At 46.7% G+C, this 20,919-nt stretch overlaps 1 protein-coding gene across 1 annotated transcript; it reads right to left on the reverse strand.

The window, feature by feature from the left end:
* Positions 1-61: 61 nt before the first annotated feature.
* DYNLRB1 (dynein light chain roadblock-type 1) lies at positions 62-18,798 on the reverse strand. The gene is made up of 4 exons (XM_081148937.1): positions 18,683-18,798; positions 9,933-10,008; positions 4,745-4,912; positions 62-437 (listed from the first exon to the last, which is right to left on the reverse strand). The coding sequence occupies exons 1-4, from the start codon at positions 18,683-18,685 to the stop codon at positions 394-396; spliced, it is 291 nt and encodes a 96-aa protein (XP_081005063.1). The 5' UTR covers positions 18,686-18,798; the 3' UTR covers positions 62-393.
* Positions 18,799-20,919: the final 2,121 nt, after the last annotated feature.

The following is a 20,919-nucleotide window of genomic DNA, read 5'->3' on the forward strand; positions in this document are numbered from 1 at the left end:
CACATCATGACACAGGAAGAGAGAGGCCTTTTCAACCTACTGTTTAAAGACACACAGAGGGCAAGTTTCAGTTATTTTTAGTTAAAAGAAAAACAGCCTTTTCCAAGAGCAACAAAGTAAACTGAAGGTCAGAAGGAAGCAGGGTGTGGGCCTCTCTCAAGCTCTTGCTCCAAAACTGGACCTGAGGAAAGAGGGCCCTCCTGGGAACTCAGGGCAGACTGGCCCACAGAGGGATGACTGAGGTGGAACAGGGTGGAGCTGCAGCCCATGTTGGTCACTGGATTGGTCTGCATGGGCTCTAAGGTGATGTCCACCTGCCAGTCGGTTGACATGATTAACATTATTCTTGGGGGCATTAAATTAAGGAATGATGCATGGAGCCAAGAGTGCAGCTTATTCAGTTGGATTCTGAACCACAATCAGGAAGTAGTCTTTATCTGCAAGACAAAAATGAGAAAATAAGTCACTAAATGTAAAGTGCGAGAAAAACACACTCCAAAGGAAATAAACCATTAAATCATCAACCACTTCCAATTGCTGGGAAACAAGGTAAACTGGCAAGTTCCTGTGGGGGCTTCTGCTACTGTGACCTGGTGGTGACCTCAGGGCACAGCCTCTTTTCTAACCTTCCCGGTACCCACAGGGAGGAAGAAGAACATCTCTGTTTTCTGAGTAAGGAAACTCAGGTTCCGAGAGTTTAAATAAACTGTCTGTGGAACTGGTTCTCAACATGGAGGCTATTCGAAGAGCCTGAGGGCTGGGCTCAAAACAAACACAAACACGGCTGGGCCCCACCCCCAGCTCTTTGGATTCAGTAGGTCCAGAGTAGAACCTGAGAATCTGTATTTTAACAGGTTCCCAGGTGATGCTGAAGCTGCAGATTCTGGGAGAACCACTAGTTTAAGGTGACCCAGCAAATCAGTGTCAAAGATGGAATATCAACCTCACCCATACTGCTCTTAGGTCAGTGTTAGTTCTGTCACAGCTGGATGAGAAAATTTCAAAGGCTCCAGATCAAAGGGGGCCAAAGCTACAAGGATTCCAGCTCTGGGGATCCCGCCCAGTAGGGAGGAATGTCCATCATGAAATCATCGATGTCCAAGACCTCAGGGCTGAGTCTGACTGCCCCTCACTTTATAGAAGAGGAAATTAGAGAAGCAGTCTTTCAACTTTGCCCACTTAATTATCAAATCACAAAAATTTACCAAGGCTTCCATGTGGCCAGACCTGGACCAACCACTCTCGTATGGCTCCTCAATGAATCCTCAAATCACCCTGAGGCAGGTACTAGTGTTTTCTCATTTTGCAAATGAAGACACTGAGGCTCAGAAAGTTACATGTCTTGCTCAAGCCAAGGCAAAAATGCGGGGCGGGGTAGCTGGGTTTGACCGCCCTGCTCAACAAAAGAGAAATGGCAGGACCTCGGCCACATCTGCTTTGTGTGTGCTGGTTTAAGCCTGAAGCTGCTTTCTCCCATGGAGGCTGGCTGATGGGACTGGGAAGAAGCAGATCTTATATGACTAATAGTTTCACGACTAAGCAATCTGTATGAGTAAAGAATATCTTACTAATAAAAATAAAAATAACTAAAGCCACCAATACACCAATACGCAGGCGCAATTAGCAATACTAACGTCTCTCCTTCCAAAAATCAAGCTCTAAATTCACTAACGTCACTCCAAGTGCTCTGTGGAAGCAGTTTTAAAGCTTGGTTATGCTGTCAACTCAGCTTTACATCAGTGAAGTTTAACAAATGAAAACCAAAAGCCTGTCTGAAAACATGTCTTTCTAAGGGCTATTTCTGGGCCAGGATAGGGTGAAATTTGGTATCTATGTGGAGAACCACAGGGTCTGAAACCACCTGCTGCTACTTTTGGTCTTCTCAGTTTGACCAATGAGGAAGCTTAGGTGGGAAGAAAGGGACGTGGACCTCCTTCCTGGGCAGGGCTACTCCAGGCAGCTCCCACAATGTGGGGTGCTAATTATAGTCCCGGAAGGGCCCACCTCACACACACCCAGCAGCCAGGCTGTTCTATGCTGGGTGCTGCCCCTGTGGGGCCTGTGCTCTAGGAAAATCCTAAGGCAACCCAGACCTAATGCCTCAGAGGCTCTGCTCAGTGGCTCCTGACAGTATTTTTTTCTTTCTATATCAAAGTGGGTGCATCAAGATGTCAAATCATTGGTTTTCATCCTAAATAGTATGTCCCACAGACATTCCTGATCCCCCTCTCCACTGCTGACCCCACCTCCAACCCCCACAGTGGGGTGTCAGCAATGGAGGGAGGTTTAGGAAGTCATTCGTTTATTCAACAAATATTTGTCAAATGCTTATGATGTGTTTACAAGTTTCTGTCCTCTTGAAACTGTCTAGTGGGGGAGACAGACTTAAAAATGCAGATGAGCAAGCTGGTTGGCCAAGAGAGAAGGCAGGACAACAGTGCTGCCAGCAGCAGGATGCTCATGTGCGAGGGCCCAGGGAGAGGCTCTGAAAGGCAGCAGGTGGCTGGAGAAGCAGGGAGGAACACTCACTGCATTTAAGGCAACCTGGAAAAGACACCCCATGGCATAACGGGGTGTGTGTGTGAGCGGGAGCCCAACGAGGATGTGAGTGCAAGAGAACGAGCAGTAGGAGCTGCGCACCCTCCCTGTGGGCCTCTGCATGTCGCCAGGGCAAGGGTCTGGCCCCTGCATCCTGGCCTCCACTGACAAGGCTCAGGGGCTTCTGGGCCTGTGCACCCAAAGGAGAGCCTCTAACTGGACTCAAGCACCAATCACTCCCATGAACTTTGAAAGCCTGCAGGTCCTTCAAGGGCAAGCTGGAGATGCCTTTGCTGCTGAGCTGGGACAATGGCCAGAAGCTTTCAGATAACACTGCTGTTCCAGAGGAGACACTCTTGGAAGCTTTAGGTCAAGAGACACTGTCCATGGAGTCAGTCTGATTTGGAGACTGCAAAATTCGTCATTGCCTCACACTGAGCTCCCATGTGGACTGCTCTGTGTGCAGGGTCAGTGGGGGGACCATTCCTTAGCCTAACTTTTAGGGAAGCAGAGGTACCTCCAGTCACACAGCATGAAGTCTTGGGATGGATTTGAGTTCATATCTGGTTCTGAGCCTTTCTGCTCCACCCCCTGCCAACATACTCAACCAGATGGGGTGTCTCAGAAGACCAGGGCAGTACAGCCCCCTATGTGACACTTCACAGATGTGAAAACAGAGGTTCAGAGGTGTTCTATGACTTGCTTAAGGTGACATTCATTAATTGCTAAAGCTGGGAAAATGAACTCTGCCTGCTACAGTCTGTTTTCCCTGACAGAATCAGAGACATCACAGACAGTGATTACATTGATAAACAGTGTACAGCATATTTTTGGAATCAGCGGCTCTAAAGTTATACTATGTTCTTTTCTGGGACTGGCCTACTCTGTCCCCACCCCTTCAGGGAGACCGTGGGCCCTTGTGACTCGCTCTATGGTTCTCTCCTTCACATCCTTCCAAGCTGCCGGGTGGCTGGAATAGGTCTTGGAACAGAACCAATATGGCTCTGCTGCTGGGAGTGTGGTACCCTCTCCCCCTTCAGATTACCCCAGAATTCTGTAGCCAGTCTCTTTGCCATCTGTGCTACCAAGCCCAGGGGCATTCAGTATCCCCAGCCTCCCCACTGCCTCCTTCATCTAGGCCCCAATAACAATCATATTGCCTCGTGCCTTAAAAACCTCTGCTCACAGGGTGCAGTCCACACGGAAGAGTCTGGTGTTTGAGGCCTTTTCTAAACTGGACCAAACATCTCACCTCGCACTCCTTCCTCACATATTCTGGTACCCTAGACAAACTGCACAGCAGCCCACCTGCATCGTCACATGCACACTCAACTATGTGGCTCAGCCAGAAGAGAGGGGGAGAGAGAAGTAGCAGGCAAAAATAGTCCTGGAGAACCTGTCCACCACTCCAGTCTAAACGCTGAGTGAGGTGAGGCAGGATAGGTGGCCCTGCTGTTCTCTCCCGGGGTCCCAGTCCTTGTGGGGGGCCCCCCAGGATGAGCATCTCATCATCCTAAGAATTATCCTAAGACCTAAAGACAGGTGTTGTTTGTACCACACAGCCCCTGAGTACAAGCCAAGCACTTCATGTGAAACAAAAACAGCAATCAGTTCTAATGCTAGAGGAAAAGCCGGCTGCATGAGGCCCAGAGACACAGGGCTGTACTTTTGAAGCGGGAAACTGAACATTTTTTCAAAGATAAAATGACTTCACAGTGTTTTTGCCTTCTGCTTTGGTTTTGAATCACTGAATCTTTTCCCTTCAAACTTAGTTTTCTTGCCCCTCCACCTTTACACTCTTTCTTGTGCCCTCAAGATTCAGCTGACACGTCCCCTCTTCTGGGAAGCCTCTGTTGATTGCCCAAGGCCAATCACACCCTCAATGTTCCCAAGCGCTCCCTGAACATCCCATCAAGGCAAGGGTCACACTGTGTCATGCTTATGTGTCTATCTGCCCCATGAGACCAGGATTCCCCTCTAAGGCCCAGAACCCAAGACAAGGTCTGACCCACAGTCACTGCAAATGAGTATTTGTTGGGGATGCCAGTCAGAGACTGTGCCAGCCAGCAGTCACCTCTGTGCTTTCAACTCTTCAGGCCTTTCTGTGGAACCTGAGGAGACACCAATGTGCTAAACCTTCCTGATAAGCTAAAGAGCATGTGTTATGACGGCCTGATCCTAAGAGGGGATGTGGAACACCTCTTACCTGGTGCAACCATAATTTCATTTTTCTTAGAGCGAATTCGAAGAAAGGTGAGGTCATTCTGGGGGTCAATTTCACGCACGGTGCTCCGGGCCTTCAGGATGAAGCTGTGCATGAGGTTGGCATACTGTGTGGTGGTAGGATTGTCCATGGTGCTCTTAATGGGAATGCCTGAGTGGAGAGTAGGGAAGAGTCTGAGCAAGATGTTGAGGCTTTTCTGACCAGCTCCCAACCCCACAGCCTAATTCTATAGAGTGCTGGGCTGGCAGTTAACAATCATGCCACTATTTACCGAAGGCTTGGCAGGCACAGTGCTGAGTGCTGCAAGCATGTCACTGCCAGTCCCCAGAACTACTATGAGGGCGGTGTTACCATCTTCACTTGCCAGTGAGGCAAGAGAAACTCTAGTAAGTGTTCTGCTACGGTCACACAGCAGATAAACAGTGGGGCCAGCATTTGATGCAGGCCTGCTGGCTCCACTGCTGGGCTCCATTCTCAGGGCCACAGAGACTTTCATTCAGAACACTCAGAACCTGAACAAGGAGGACAGCACTTACAAATCTGTAAACACTGAAGAGTAGGAAGAAGAAAAAAGGTCAGCTGTGCCAAGACATAACCATCACTAGTGTGCTGTTCCTGTTCCCAAGGGAGGCTTAGGGCCCAGCTGTAAACACTGTCTGTACACATGAAAATTAAAGCCGTTTCTCTGACTGCTTACACCCTGTAAACAGCATTGCAACCGCTTTCAAAGAGCCCACAGTGGCCATCCCACTGAGTTCATCACGACTCTCCTGTTGGATACTAAGGAGATTTTTAACCTAATTACTGCGCAATGAACACCATTGTGCATCAAGCCTTTCCTGTTTTGAAGACTGTTTCCCTGCGATGAACTATTACATGGATCTCCCTAACAGGACTGTGTCTACTGTCATGGGGGTGAGGAATGGGGCTCAGCTTGAGTGACCTCAGGTCTCAACTGGATCATCAGGTGCCTGAGAATCACTGAGACACATCAACAGAAGGCTGCATCAGTGAGGCCCCAGGTACCCACAGCTGAAAGGCATTTGTGATGAATGTGGCACAGGGGCTCCTCACACATAAGTGGCCGGCTGTGGGACCCAGGCCCTGCTAAGCTGGTCCGAAAGTGATCAGCCAAAGGCCGTCACCCTCAGGACCACCCATGAATGGCAAGAAACTGGCCCAACCTTGTCTCCTTAAGGCACAGGAACATGAGTGTGAACAGGAGAGGACACCGTGTTAAGAGAAGCAGCTGAGTCAGTGAGGCTATTAGAGCCAACTGGAGCCAACTGAAGCCATAACTGGCTGTAGTGACCACTTGCCTTTAAGAGACAAGACAACTAGGTCATTGGGGAGCTTCTGGGTCCTAGCTGGCAACAATGTGCCCACCTTTCTAAGGATGGTAGCAGCAGCAGCTGGGGTGATGACTGAGCAGAAACTCTGAAACCCGAGGACCTGAACGCATCCCCCTGCTCTGCCACCTCATGGCTATGTGGCCTTAGACAAGCGATTTAACTTCTCTTCTTCTGTTTCCTCATCTGTAAAATGGCTGTGCTTCAAAGTGCTGCTGTGAGGATTAAATACAGTTTAAGAATGTTTAGCAAGAGTATGCATGTAATAAATGTGAGTGGTTTGTTATCAACACCACCCACACAATGAATCCCATCCCCTAGGTAACCTGAGCAGCCAGTCTCAAGACCTGGCAAAGTTTAGGTGATAAAACCTCTTGACCTTCACTTTTATATACAAGGGCACCGTCTCTCAGATTCCCCTGCCTGGAACTTTCCTTTCTTCTCCTACTCTCCCACAACTCCCACAGGTCCCTCAGGTCTCCATCTTCTGGTGGCTCCACCCGCCCCAGATATGGTCAATGAATGCCTCATTCTACCATCCAGCACCACGCAATTTTCCTTTAGAGCAGTTACTCGAGTTTGATATCACACCTTTATGGAAGTGACCATTATGTTTGTCCCTAGACAGGACCAGGTCTGATTTGTTCACCAGTGTCCTTAGAGAGACTGCATTAAGCATTTATTGCTGCTGATAAATGAGAAGTCACAAGGGCTACTTTCAGTAGTTTAGACATGAGTTTGATTACATTCCTACCAAGTGAGAGGGTGTGTAAAGGAGACAAGAATCTAACCACTTGTTGGCTCATTTTAAAAACAAAAGAAACCATGAAGGTAGTGGTGGGGCAGGGACTGAAACAGGAGAATTTCAGGTAAGGGCAGGAGGTCATAGAATGCCAGATTCACAGGATGCCAGAGCCAGGGACACTTCAAAGATATCCCAATGATTAGGCCACCTACCCCAAGCCACTGCCTTCACAAATGGGGCTGCAGATTGCAGAGTTAGCTGGTACCAGGGAGGCACAATTTCTAACCTGAGGCTCAGATCTGTCAGGTTGTGTAACCAGACCCTTCCACCAAACCCAGCTCCATCAATGAACGACAACAACAAATTAAAAATATTTTTTTAAAAGATATGTCTTTATTGATTTCAGAGAGAGGAAGGGAGAGGGAGAGAGAGTCATTGATCAGCTGCCTCCTGCACCCCCCCCACTGGGGACCGAGCCTACAACCCAGGAATGTGCCCTGCCTGGGAATCAAACCTTGATCTTCTGGATCATAGGTTGATGCTCAACCACTGAGCCATGCCGGCTGGGCAAAAATTAACAAATTTAACAGATAGTTATTAAGCACGAACTCTGTGCCAGCACTGTTCCCAATGCTAGGAACAAAGTAGTGAACACAAATCCCTGCCCTCGTGGAACTTACACATTTAGTTTTTTGTCCTGTGCAGGTAGCAGCAGAGGATAGCAGGGGGTCTAAATAGGTACAAATAGAACAGAACATTCCTTAAGTTCTTGCTAAGGCAGCTTAAACTCACACTTTTATAATGAAACATCATCTGCATTTGGCGAACACAGAGATGTTGAAATGCAGTGGTAGGTGGTTGGTGATTGGAACAAGGGTGTGTCATGAGTTCTGGGGCAAGAGCAATCACTCTGGGCTGGGTGGTAAGGGAAGGCATCCCACAGAAGAGGCAGCTTCGCTGAATCATCCTTAATTGGAAGCTTCCAGAGGGCTTAAAGGCCCCATGAGAAGTGAGTCCCGGCCACCCCCATCCACAGCTGGGTGACCTTGAGCAGGTCACCTGGCCTCTCTCAGCTTCTGAAAAATGGGTAAACAACCCTGCCTTTCAGGTTCACTGTGTGAAATGTCAATGAGAGATTGAAGAGTGAGCTCTCTGAATGGGACATAAAAATAAACACACACAATAATTTTAACATTTACATGGCATTTACTATGTATCAGACACTATTCTAAAAACTTTTCTTAGAGGAAGGTAGTATGATTATATTTTACTGATGAGGAATTAAAACAAGGAGATTAAGTGACTTGTCTAAGATTTCATAGCTGATAAGTAGGCAGAGTCAGGATTCAAATCCAGGTAGTCTGGTTCCACATTCCATATTCTCAGCCACTGTGCAATACTGCCACAGTATACAAAAAGTGCTCAGTAGTATCAAAAGGTACGCAGTTGGGGCTATACTTTCCCAATGAAAAAGCTCAGCTTTGGGGCAGTTTTAAGGCAAGAATGAAGGCTGTTCCCTCCAATGTGGGGTCAAAAATGTCCATTCCTAGCCTTGCCAGTGTGGCTCAGCTGGTTAGCATGTCGTCCTGTACACTAAACGGTTGAGGGTTTGACTCCCAGTCAGGGCATATACCTGGGTTGAAGGTTCAATCTTCGTCGGGCGTATGCAGGAAGTAACCAATCGATGTTTCACTCTCACATTGATGTTTCTCTCTCTCCCTCCCTCTCCCTTCCTCTCTCTCTAAAATCAATGAAAGCATGTCCTTGGATGAGGAATTAAAAAAAAAAAAAGGTCCAGTCCTAGAAGATAGTGTCTCTCTGAGTGATATACAGTCTTTCAGGTCTTGGGTCAACCAGTTCACGTGGGGCAGCTGAGGCGTGAAGAGAAGGGGAAGGCCCAGGCCCTCCAGCTGGTCAGTAGCAGACCTAAGCTGGGACCTGCTGCAGCTTCCCACAGAGTCCCGAGTGCTTCCTACCTGCTGCCTCTTTTGAATGCAATGACCACATGGTCTAATTAGAGTTTGACAAAGCTGAGGAGCACCCTCTGCCTAACTCTGGGCTGGACCGGGTCTAATGACTTGCAAAACAACATTCTAACTGAGGACATGCCACCTCTACTTTGTCACCTTTGGTGTCCTTCCTTCTGCTCTACTGAAGTAGGCACTGTTGACAATTCTGCCTTTCCAAAACAAGGCCCAGAATGACAACGAACACACAGGGGCTCTGAAGGAACCTCGACTAAATCAGAGATGAAGGAATACATGAAACTAGAAAACTGGGGGAGGCCAGCTGCGTGGCCCTGGGCTGCAGACCTGCAGCCACTCTCTGGTCCTTCACAGCAGTGTGGGAGAAAGAGCACAAGTGCACTCAGGCAGACTTGAAACGAAATATTGGCTCTGTAATGGCAGGCAAATCAACTGACTTTCTAGACTGTTTTCTCCACTGCAAAATGGAGACAACAGGCTGCTTTAAGGAATGAAACAATGTAAAGCACCATCCGGGGCCTGGCACAGATTGGTGGACATGTGAGAAATGTTAGCCTCCCGCTTCGCCATGTCAACAGCAGTGTGGGAAAATTAGTACCCGTATTCTTCTAGCTGTTGAAATAAGGTTCCAGAAGAGAAGAGAAAAGCTATAGGCACAAAAAAGTTGACCGGAGTATTATCTAGCAAAAAAGTAGAAACAATAAATGGGGATGAGTAATAAACATTGTACTGGCAGTTTAAAAAGCTGCATATGTAAACCATGAAAGAAAACAAACAAACCTCATGAGTAAACATATGCAAAAGAGAAATAACTATAATTATGGCCCAGAGACAATGCACCTGAACAAGGGCTGAAAAAGCATGGAATAATGAAAAGTGTGACCTGTCAGGGCAGTGGGATTGAATGACAGTTTCCTTTTTTAAAATCTAGAATTCCAATAATAGTGCTAGGACACTGAAGGTATTAAAAGAAAAAAAAAGGTGAAAATTAATGTACATGAAGGGGCTTAGTAAACAGCAAGTATTATGTTGTTTTGGGCCGTTTTCTGGGGCCTGCCTGCGTGCGGGTCATGGTCGGAGGGAGACCGTACCTTCTGTGTTCACCACGATGATTCCCTGCACTCCCTTCTGGCTCTGAAGCCGCTTCAGTGTCTCTTCCACCTCTGCCTGCCAGAGAAAACAAGACCAAGGTTAGGAGGGGCCGAGAAGGCAGAATTAACTCCCTCATACCCTTGGCAGATGAATCACACATCTGTCTTCCAACAACAAACAATTAACACCTGGGCACATGGCACTGCAAAGCTCCCCAGGCCTGTTTAGACTGGTCCTCAAGCCACCACCAGCACCTAAATCATCTAATCACACCCCCAGGGTAGGGCAGGGATCCTCTTGGCCCTTTGCCTACTAGGCACTATTATCCCTCCTGCCTTAGCTATTTGGGAGCAGAATATAAATACCATTCCTGGGAGTATAGACACATCCATGACTCATGTATCTGGTAAACCTAGGAGACAGGACGCTGATGATCTGAAAAAACCCCAAACAGTGGTGTCTAACAGGAAGAAGACACACTGCCATTTGTGGCCCAAACAGCACAACTGAAAACATTCCAAAGGAAGCAAAATGACCCCATGAGGATAATACTCAGTGACTTAATAAGCTAGCATGTGAGATAGTGTGACAAATGGCTCATAACCACAGGAAATGTGCCTGGGGTAGGGGCTCATTAATCCTGATTCTCCAGAAACTAGTCAGGTGGGATACTCTGGCACATGGAATTTGTAAAAGGGACAATCCCACATTTGGTTCCTCACATTGTCATGCAAGGCATTCTATGTTATCACTCGCATCTTTTACCCTTCCCTCCACTCTCTATCTACATGCCCATACCTCCCTGTCTCTGTGTCTTTTTACCCTAACAAGGCCTCTTCTCTCCTGAAATCCAACAAATTCTTCTAGACCATCTAAGACATCATCTCCTCCAAAAAGCCCTTACTGACTCCCAACTCAGTGGAGTCTGCCACTTGTGAGTCAGCAAACTCTTAATTGTACCCCTCTGGGGGTGCATTAGGCACTGTGTTACTTAAGAGTCCCTAGAGCCCAGAGGTGTGGCTCAGTGGTTGAGTGCCGACCCCACGCATCAAGGGGTCGCTGATTCCATTCCCGGTCAGGGCACACGACTGGGTTTCAGGCTCAATCCCCAGTGAGGGACGTGCAGGAGGCAGCCAATCGATGTTCTCTCTCATAGATGTTTCTCTCTCTCCCCTTTTCCTTCCTTTCTCTCTAAAAAAATCAATAATATGTTTAAAAAAAAAAAAGAGTCCCTATTGATGGACTGCAGAATAGGGACTCGAAAAGCTGTGCCTGACCGAGGCAGGCCTGGCTCTTTTCTGCGGGTGGGAAGCTGGCCTTGAAGTGCACTTGGTCTCTGGAGGCCCTGTCCAGATGGGTCCAGAACCCAGCCAGAAGCTCCCCACAGGCTGAGAGCAGGACTATGTTGGAAATAGAGGCTTCATTCTCCCAAAGAGAGTGGTCCCCCACCCCCAGAAGCTACTGAGTTGGCTGGGAGGAGGAGCTTGTAAACAGAGGATGGAGATAGCACAATGAATTACTGTCTTTCTAGTAGGTACAAGCTAACAATCCAGTCATCGCCATCCACTCCCCTATGATGTAAGAATACTCTCAAATGCTGGAGAGAAGGGCAAATGAATTCCTCCTACAAAATGGCAAACAGTCCACTACCTCTAAAATCTGGAGCCTGTGTAAAAGGACAGGGCTACATGAGAGTACAATACAGTGGGTCATGTATGTATGAGATCATCGTTCATTCAACAGACTGTCACTGAGCTCCTACTATGCGCTATTTTGGAGAGGAGGGGTAAAGTACAATGGCATTCAATACCACACAGTACTCAGTCTGACCTGGTAACCTTCCTGGAAATCCATCCTAAGGAAATAATCCAGAAGAACCAGAAGAACACAGCAAGATGTTTGTTGCAGTGACATCAGCATTAGGAAAAAGCAGAAAGAGCCGAAAATGCCCAATAATTAGGGAAAAGGCCAAGTAAATTATGGAATGTCCATTCAAAGGAATATAATATACACATTAACAATGATCAGAATGAGCCACAGAAAGCTTATGATATAACCTTAAGTAAAAACAGCTAAGTGCAAAAATAAAGTGCTTGGTGACTACAACCACATGAAAACAAGGCTAGAGGGATTATGAAAAAAAATAAAAAGCCACATTGGAAGCAGGGATTATAGATAAGGTTTTATTTTTTTCAAAACAGCCTCTTTTTATTCTAGTATACTTTTTCTATTTAAAAACATTTTTTAACCCCTCTCTCGCTATATTCAAGAGAGATCTCTGATATGGGGACCACAGGGCTCTGACATGCTCAACATTTTAAGATTAAGAATATATAAATTGCAGACAATTTAAGACAGCTCAGTCAATCTGCAATCAACTCAGGGAAGGGGACAGAAAGTGAAAACTACAGATGTCAGAATCAAGGTCCAAAATACCCCTGGAGGATGGAAAGTGGGGCTGGAATGAAAAAGGAAAAAATTTCACAAAACTCTCTTCATTTAGTAACTTATGAGTGCCTTCTACGTGCCAGACATTGTTTTAGGCCTGGGGATGCTGTAGTGAACAAACGTAACAAACATCCCTGCCTCATGAAGCTGACATTTGGGGGTGGGAAGTCAGATGTTAAACAAAAAGTAAGTGAAATATAAATGTCAGATACAGTAGGGAAGGGGGATCTGGAGCATAGGGGCTGACAGCAATTTTAAATAAAGTGATCAGAGAAGTCCTCACTAAAGTTACAGCTAAGTAGAGATTCGAAGGCTGTGAGGGAGCTAACCATGCAGAGATTCTAGGGACAATGCTCCAGAGAGCACAAAAAACAAGTACAAGAGCTCTGAGGCGGGAAAGTGGCAAAGGAGCCAGTGCGGCTGAAGTGCAGTGAGTGGCAGGTGGCCAAAATGAGAGAGGTAACCAGGATCAGATTAGACTTCAGAGGGCCTGGTAGACCACAATAATGACTTTGGCTTTTAATGGGGATGATGGGGGGAGCCACTAGCAGGTTTTGAGGTGACCAGTGATAAGACTTGATGTTTCAAAAGGACAGCTCTGGCTGCTATATACAGAATGGGCTGCAGGGGGCAAGCACAGCCTGCTTGAGCCAGGTGCCCTGGCATCAGCAGCCCCCTGGAAAGAAGCAATCTTCTCTCCCTCACTCACTACTTGATATAACTGACTCCAAACTCTCTGGGCTCAGCTCATGAGGCCTTCTCTGACACCTATCCCTCTTCTGGATATCCATGACACCCTGCCTTCATTGCACTTATCACAATGGGGTGTAACTGTTTCATATCTGTCTCCTTCAGATCCAAAGCACCCTGGAAGCAGGGACCTAGACTTTTTTTTTTTTTTAATCCTCACCTGAGGATATTTTTTCCATTGATTTTTAGAGAGGGTGGAAGGAAAGGGAAGAGAGAGAAAAACACTGACGTGAGAGAGAGAAAAACATTGATGTGAGAGAGACATGGATTGGTTGCCTCCTGCATGAGCCCCAACTGAGGCCAGGGATTGAACCTGCCACTGAGGTACGTGCCCTTGACGGGGAATTGAACCAACGACCTTTTGGTCAGTAGGCTGACGCTCCAACCACTGAGGCAAACCAGTCAGGGCAGGGACCTAGACTTTATAGTTCCAGTACCTGGCACAGTACAGGCTCAATAAATACTTAAGGAACAAATGAAAAGCATTTCTGCAACTATGTTTTATAAAAATCAACCTTTTAATTGGGGACATGGCCTTAGAATATTCAATATTTTTCAGAAAAAGAGACAGGGTTTTAGGTGATCCTAAGTTTAATGAGAACCAGCCACTGAGATCTGGTTGCTTAAAGTAAACACACATTTACCAAGAAAGGAAGGACATACAAGTATATGATAACCTATTCAGTATCTGCTACCCTTCCATGGTTAGTATGATTTCCATTTTACAACGAAGAAACTGAGGTTCAGAAAGAAGAGTTTTGCCCAAGGACACACAGGTCAAGAAAACAGCTGAATATACCTCTGACCACAACTGATGAGGTCCCTGCCCTCAGGGAGCTCATTTTCTGGTAGAAGAGAATTTTAAATAGTAAGTGACCAAGGTTCTTGCAGGGGACAGGGCAGGGGGAGCAGGGGGATGCTATTCTGGCTGGTGTGGTCAGGACACCCGAGGATGTAATCATTAAGCCAAGAACTAAATGATGAGAAAAGAAAGCACTCCAGGTAACGGGATGAAAGCAAAGGCAGAGAAGCGGGAACAAATCTGGCATGTTCAAGGAACAGAGGTGACCGGTATTGGCAAGTTTCTTGATTCTTTGTTAATCTGACAGGCAAAAACCAAAAAATAGAAAGCCAACCTTTCTTTAATTTTTAAGAGTTATCAGTGAAGTTAAAATGGAATTTACAGACTGCATCTCTTTTCTTCGGAGTCTTTGGATTTTTCTGTAAATCTACTGATTTTCAAAAACTCTTAAAATAATAGACTTTTGGCCATCATATAAATTATACTTCTCCCACTTTTTTCATTTAACCTTATGATTTTTTTCAGTAATCAGAAGTTAAAAATTTTTATGTAGCCTTTTTTTCCCCCTGTAAGACTAGAGAATAGTGTCTCCAACCTGACCCCCACCAGTAGGGTGGAGCTAGGCCTGGGTAAGTGGGGGCCATGAGGTCTAGAGAGGTCTCCATGAGGCACAGGGCACCAGCTACTGTCTGGGTTCAGGAGAAACTGCTTAAAACAAACTTCAAGTTCAGCCCAATAGGAACCAAGACAGAAAACAAATGTTGCCAAAAAGCTACACACCTCAACAAAGACATCTGCAGATAGAAAAGGACAGTTCTAGTCAGGCATCCCAGTCACGCAGCTCTGCCTCAAACGCAAATTCTGTTACCCCTGCAGTGCTAGCCAATGGTACCAGAAATGTCTGAGTAAATATGCAGCCCCCCAGGGTTAACTCACAGAGACCGCCCAACTAGTACCTGCAGCATTCTGGGTCTGCAATACTGTCAACAGGGGTGTCTGCATCAGGGAAAGGACAAAGTTCCAGGGTTCTCTGTCCCAGGTGCGTGTTGCTGACAGATGGAAAAATAAGTAGCAGTAAAACTCCAGGATTATTGATTGGTTTCAGCACAGGAGAAATAACTATCTGAAGCAAATGAGTCACAAGGGAACTGTGACCAATTTGACTATCAACCATAAAAATTTGAATTTTTAAAAAATTATTACTTTTTTAAAACCCTCACCAAAGGATATTTTTCCATTGCTTTTTAAAAATAGTGGAAGGGAGGGAGGAGGGGGAAAGAGACATCAATAGAGAGATACACTGGCTGCCTCCCACATGTGCCCGACCAGGCTGGGAATCGAGCCTGCAACTAAGGTACACACGTGCCCTTGACCAGGAAGCGAACACAAGACCCTTCAGTCCTTGGAATGACACACTAACCACGGGCCAAATCAATCAGGGCTGAATTTTTTTTTAAGTCCTCACTTACCTGAGGATATGCTTAGAGAGAAAGGGGAGAAAGAGAGAAAGAGACATGGATCAGTTGCCTTCCATATGCTCCCTGACTGGGGATCAAACCTGCAACCCAGGCATGTGCCCTGACTAGGAATCAAACCCAAAACCTTCTGGTGCATGTAATGATGCTCAACCAACTGTGCCACTCTGGCTGGGAAAAAATCTGAATTTTTATAAAACCAAAATGAATTAAAAGGATAGAAAAACATCTGCATCAAATATAATGGACAAAAGAGTGATTCCAAAACATAACACAAAATGATTAAGAAAAATAGCAAGTCTAAAAGTTAAGCGGGCAAAAAGGCTACTGTTAGAAAATACACCTAAGAGAAATTACAGCTCTGGCTAGTGTGGCTGAGTTGGTTGGAGTGTCATCCCACCTACCAAAAGGTGGCGGGTTCAGTTCCAGTCTGGGCACATACCAGGCTGTGGGTCTGATCCCTTGTCGGGCTGCGTGTGGGAGGCAACCCATCGATGTTTCTCTCTCACAATGATGCTTCTCTCTCTCTCCTTTCCTCTCTCTAAAGTCAATAAGTAAATAAACAAGAGAAATTACAAGCACACAGAAAAATGTTCATTGTTCCCTATAAATAAAGAGATGGAAAATTATAGCAATGCTGAGCTTACTTTTTTCATTGTTTGCAACATTATGGCAAAATTGGTACAGAGGCAATATGACCTTTCGGAAAAGCTACAGGATAACTATTGTAAGAACCATAAAGTGTAGGTCCTTTTGCCTCAGAATTTCTTTTCCTGAGACTTTTGCTAAGGAAATAATCTAATAAAACTACTACAAAAACTCGACACAATCAGAGGCCTTCGTCACAGCATTATCTGCCAATGAAGAAGAGGCAACGCAAACGCACACCAGGGGGATGGTTTGGCAAATTCTGGTCCAGCTGTTTTACTAGTTATTACACAGCACAATTTGTCACAAAGATGATGTGATAACAAGGTTAAAATAAACAAAAAAAGAAAACCTAGCATATACATCTTGAAAAATATGCATATGTAAACAGAGAGAGAACACAGAGGTGAAAGTAATTGTGTGGTGGAATAAAACTGGGTGAGAATTATGGAGGATTGCTGTTCTAAAGGGCAATTTGGCAGTTTCTAGGAATCTATGCTACATAAACACTACAAAATCACTAGCATGAGTGTAAAAAAAATGGACAAGAACAGCAGCATTGCCTGAAGTAAAAAACTGTAAACCACCTAAATGTATATATGGCAACAGAATGCTATACAGTCCCTAAAAAGAATGAAGTAGATTCATATATTAACATGGAAAAATGTTTGTTTTTTAAAAAAAATTTTTTAAATGTTTTTATTATTGATTTTAAAGAGAGGAAGGGAGAAGGGGAGAGAGAAGCATCGACGTGAGAGGGTAACATTGGCTGCCACCTGCATGCCCCCTACTGGGGATCGAGCCCAAAACCTGCAACCCAGTGATGTGCCCTGATTAGGAATCAAACTGGCAACCTCTCTGCGCATTGGATGAGCAAGGCTCAACCAAATGAACCACATGGGCCACGGCGACGTGAAAAAATGTTTGATTTTTTTTTAAATCCTCACCTGAGAAAATTTTTTCCATTGCTGTTCAGAGAGAGTGGAAGAGAGAGAGAGACATCGACTGGTTGCCTCCCACACGCACCCCGACCAGGGCCAGGGATCAAGCCTCCAACTGAGGTCCGTGCCCTTGGCCAGAATTGAACCTGGGACCCTTCAGTTCTCCAGGCGACGCTCTAACCCACTGAGCAAAACCAGCTAGGGAAAAATTTGATATTTTTAAGTGAACAAAGTTAGTTGTAGAATGAGATGTCTATACATAGCCTAAAGTAAACTTGATATGTATAAACATGTAATAAACAGCTTATATGTAAGTGTGCTGATGCACTAAACCAATCTGGAAGGAACCACACCCAATTGCCAACAGTTGTTAACATAGGGGAGTGAGATGGGACTTCATGCACTTTCTACATTATATACTTTGGTACTGCTTGAATTGTCTAAGTATGTTTTGGTTTTATGAATGTAAACACAACAACACGGTACAGGTTGCAGTAAGCTACAATTTGTGTAAGAAAAAGAGGGGGCATATATATGCTTATACAAGATATACAAGAAACTAATCGATGAAGAGACAGACTGGGGGTGTGAGATTTGTTTTTCATTTAGAGCCTTTCGGATTATTTTTTACTGTACGTATTATCTGTTAAAAAATTACTTTTTGTTTAGTTTAAAAAGTGATGTGAAAGACAAAGTTACATATGTTTGAAGCATTGTCACATTTTTTAGTGATGCGAAGACATTCTTTTGATGTAATAATAAATGAAAAAAGCAGAGTCCACAACTGTACGTTCAGTAGGAGCTAACCATATACTGAAGAGAAAAACCACTGAAAGTAATATGCCTAATTATGCCTCTAGGTGATGGCACTGTTTCTTCTTTCCTTTTCAATTTTTCTTATAGGCTTTAAGTTTTTAGATGAGATTTTTGAAAAGTAATACAGTCATGTGGCTTAACATTTAAAAGGTGTTTTCAAGTTTGTTCGTTTTTAACAAGTTGGGAGGGTTAAAAAAATGAAAAAACAAATCTGTAAAGACGTAAGGAGCCCGCAGTCCCAGCCTGCAAGGCAGGATCCCCAAGGGTGGTCCCGCCCATTTCCGATTCATGCACCAAGTCCCGGCCACAAGAAGGAGCCACACCGACGGAAAGGCAGGAGAGGGTTCAAATCCAGTTCCGCCATTTTCTGAGACACAGCGATAGGCCTCCCCAGGCTTTAGACGTCAAGTGTGTAAAGCGGAGCTGATGGTCGCGCCTGTCTCAGAGATGCGGTGAGGTGGAAGCCAAACTACCTACAGCGCTTATTAATGTCTGACACAAACTGAGCCTCCAGGAAACGTCACCGTTCTTGCTGCAATCGCGCAACAAGGCCCAGAATGGTGGGATGCACGGGCCTGCGGGCCGGCCTCCCCATCTCCGCCAGACCCGAGCCAAGGCCCGAGCTCCGCTTCCGGGCAAGAGGCCTGGGATCCCCGGCCCCGCCTGAGTCCTCTCTGTCCCCTCCGCCCGCGTGTGGAGGCCCGCGCCGCTCCCGTTCCGCCCTCCGGTCCGCTCGGGCCCAAACCCGCGGATTCCCAGCCCGGCGCTCTGAAACGCCCCCGGAGAATGGGAGGCCAGGTGCCAGGTGTGGGGCGGCCTTGCTGGGCCACCTTCCGGCCGCCAGCCACCAGCTCAGGGCGGACACTCACCATCTCGGACCGACCGGGTAGCTCAGCGTCGCCAGCACAGCCCAGTCCAGGTGAGTTTCCGCGCCTGCGCAGAGCCCCATGTCAAAACGGACAGCTCCAGTATCCAATCAGGAGCCAGCGTGAGGGGGCGGGCAGGTCTTAGATGCCCCAGGGCTCTTGGGGAATTCGGCCTGCGCCCGGGGGAAGCGTGAGGCAGCGGAGCAGTTGAGCCGTGGGAAACTCCCAGCTCCCGCTGGGTCGGAAAGATGCTGGTTTGCAGTGTCTGAAGAGGCTCTCAGCTCTCATCCGAGGTCCGAGCTGGCTCTGAGAGCCCCGAGCCGGGAGCGGGGAGCGGGGGGCGGGGATGAAGGCGAGGAGAGGCGCTGCCGAGACCCTCTCTGCGTCCGGACTGAGGCCGTGAGACGCGCAGCCAAAATGCTTCGAAGATGCGGACGAGTCCGGCTTTGGGGCTGGAGTGAAGCGTCTCTGGGGTCACCAGAGCGACCCCCGTGGGGATATTGGAGGCAGGTTCTGAGGTGATGTGGTTGGGCCGGCCTGGGAGTCTGCAGCCTCAGGACTCCGAGCTCGGCCCCACCCATTACCTTGAAGCCGCTTCACATCTTTCTGCGCTCCGCTTTTCTCACCGTTGAAAGGGGGGGCCCTTCTTCCCAGAGCCCTGTGTTGGCCCTTTCCCGCGCTTTAGCCGTTTACTCCCAGAGGCCACAAACATTTCTGTATTTTCTAGCAGGAAATAACCTGTTAACACAAACTGCCGCCTAGTGAAACCTCGTGCCACCTCCAGTAGCCCCAGCACCCCTTTACAAAGGCGCTCAGGGCACTGGGGTTGCTGAGTCCAACACCGACGACCTGACTCCAGTCTTCCACTGCCCTTGAGCCTCTTTTACTTGGAGATCTGTGCTCCTTCCAGGGACATCTGTACTCCAGATAAGAGGACTGGGCAGTGACCCTACAGTAAGGCAGGATGGCCCACCCCGCCTTAGCCAGAGGACTTGCTGGTAATGGATCGATTGATGCGCGCCCCCGGTGCCATGAACTAAGGGCACATCGCCCCTGTGGTATTTTTCACAAAAACCCATGGCCTTAACCACGAGAAAACATTAAATCAAATTTGAGGGACATTCCACAAAGAATCTGCTAGTACTCAGAAAATGTCAAGGTCACGAAAGACAAGAATGAGGAACTAGCACTGCTTGGAGGAGACTGAGAAAAAGGTCGTTGCTGGGAAAACTGGTGGAATCTGATTAAGCCTGTAGTTTAGTGTTCCTTTACCCATGTCAAGTTACTAGTTTTGATAACTGTACCAAGTTACACAGAATGTTAACACTGGAGAAAGCTGGGTGAAGCGTGCGCAGGAACTCCTCTGGACTCTGTGCAACAGTTTTGTCTCTGTAAGGGCTGCAGAGACTGGACCTCGAAACATTCTGGAAGATAAACAAAGGATCACCACCATCTTACATATATGGAGAACCAGGCTAGGAGGGGTGAACGGATTTAACAAGATCACAGTCACAGCAGCAAAACAGAGACTGGCCAATAGTTCATGTGACTGGAGCCAGCGTGAGGGGAAAGGAGTTGGAGATCGTTGTTGGCTTTGAGTGGCAGGCTTAGGAGGTTTTAGAGTTTATTCTGTGGTAATGGAGGAATCGCTGTAAGATTTTAAGCAGGTAGGAAGCGTGAGGCAGGTCCTCCACAGGCCATTCTGAGGCAGCACTAATGGGCTGGAGGGGAGAGAATGCAAGCAATGACAGGCTGCTGCACTCAACGAGGGATGAAGGTGGCTGTGGCAATGGGGGTGGCTCTGAGAAGTGATTTGAAAGTTCTGGGGATGGATTTCACAGGATATGGATACCAATTAGATGGGACAGCTGAATAGGTTATGGGAGACCCCAAGGTTGCAGTTTGTGTGTAGCAGTACCGCAAAGTGTTTAAGCATGCAGTCTTGGGAGCCAGCCCTGGATTCCAATTTGCCCTCTTGCCACTTAATAGCTATGGACACTTCAAGTTGACGACGTTCAGCATTTTCTTATCTGATAGTGGCCAGGATGACTAAATGACTGCATGCAGCATATCTATGTTTGCAACATAGTAATAAATGTTGACAGCTGTCCTGGGACTAAGTGAATATAGGCGTGGTGTTGGTTGCTAGTGGAAAAGCATGTCTGAATTAGAAATGAGGAAAAATAACAGTATGGCTGTTTTTGGTGATCTACAGGTATGACTGCAAATTCTCAACGTCC

Source organism: Miniopterus schreibersii (genome assembly GCF_964146895.1).
Source record: "Miniopterus schreibersii genome assembly, chromosome: 10".
In the NCBI taxonomy this organism is placed as follows: domain Eukaryota; kingdom Metazoa; phylum Chordata; class Mammalia; order Chiroptera; family Miniopteridae; genus Miniopterus; species Miniopterus schreibersii.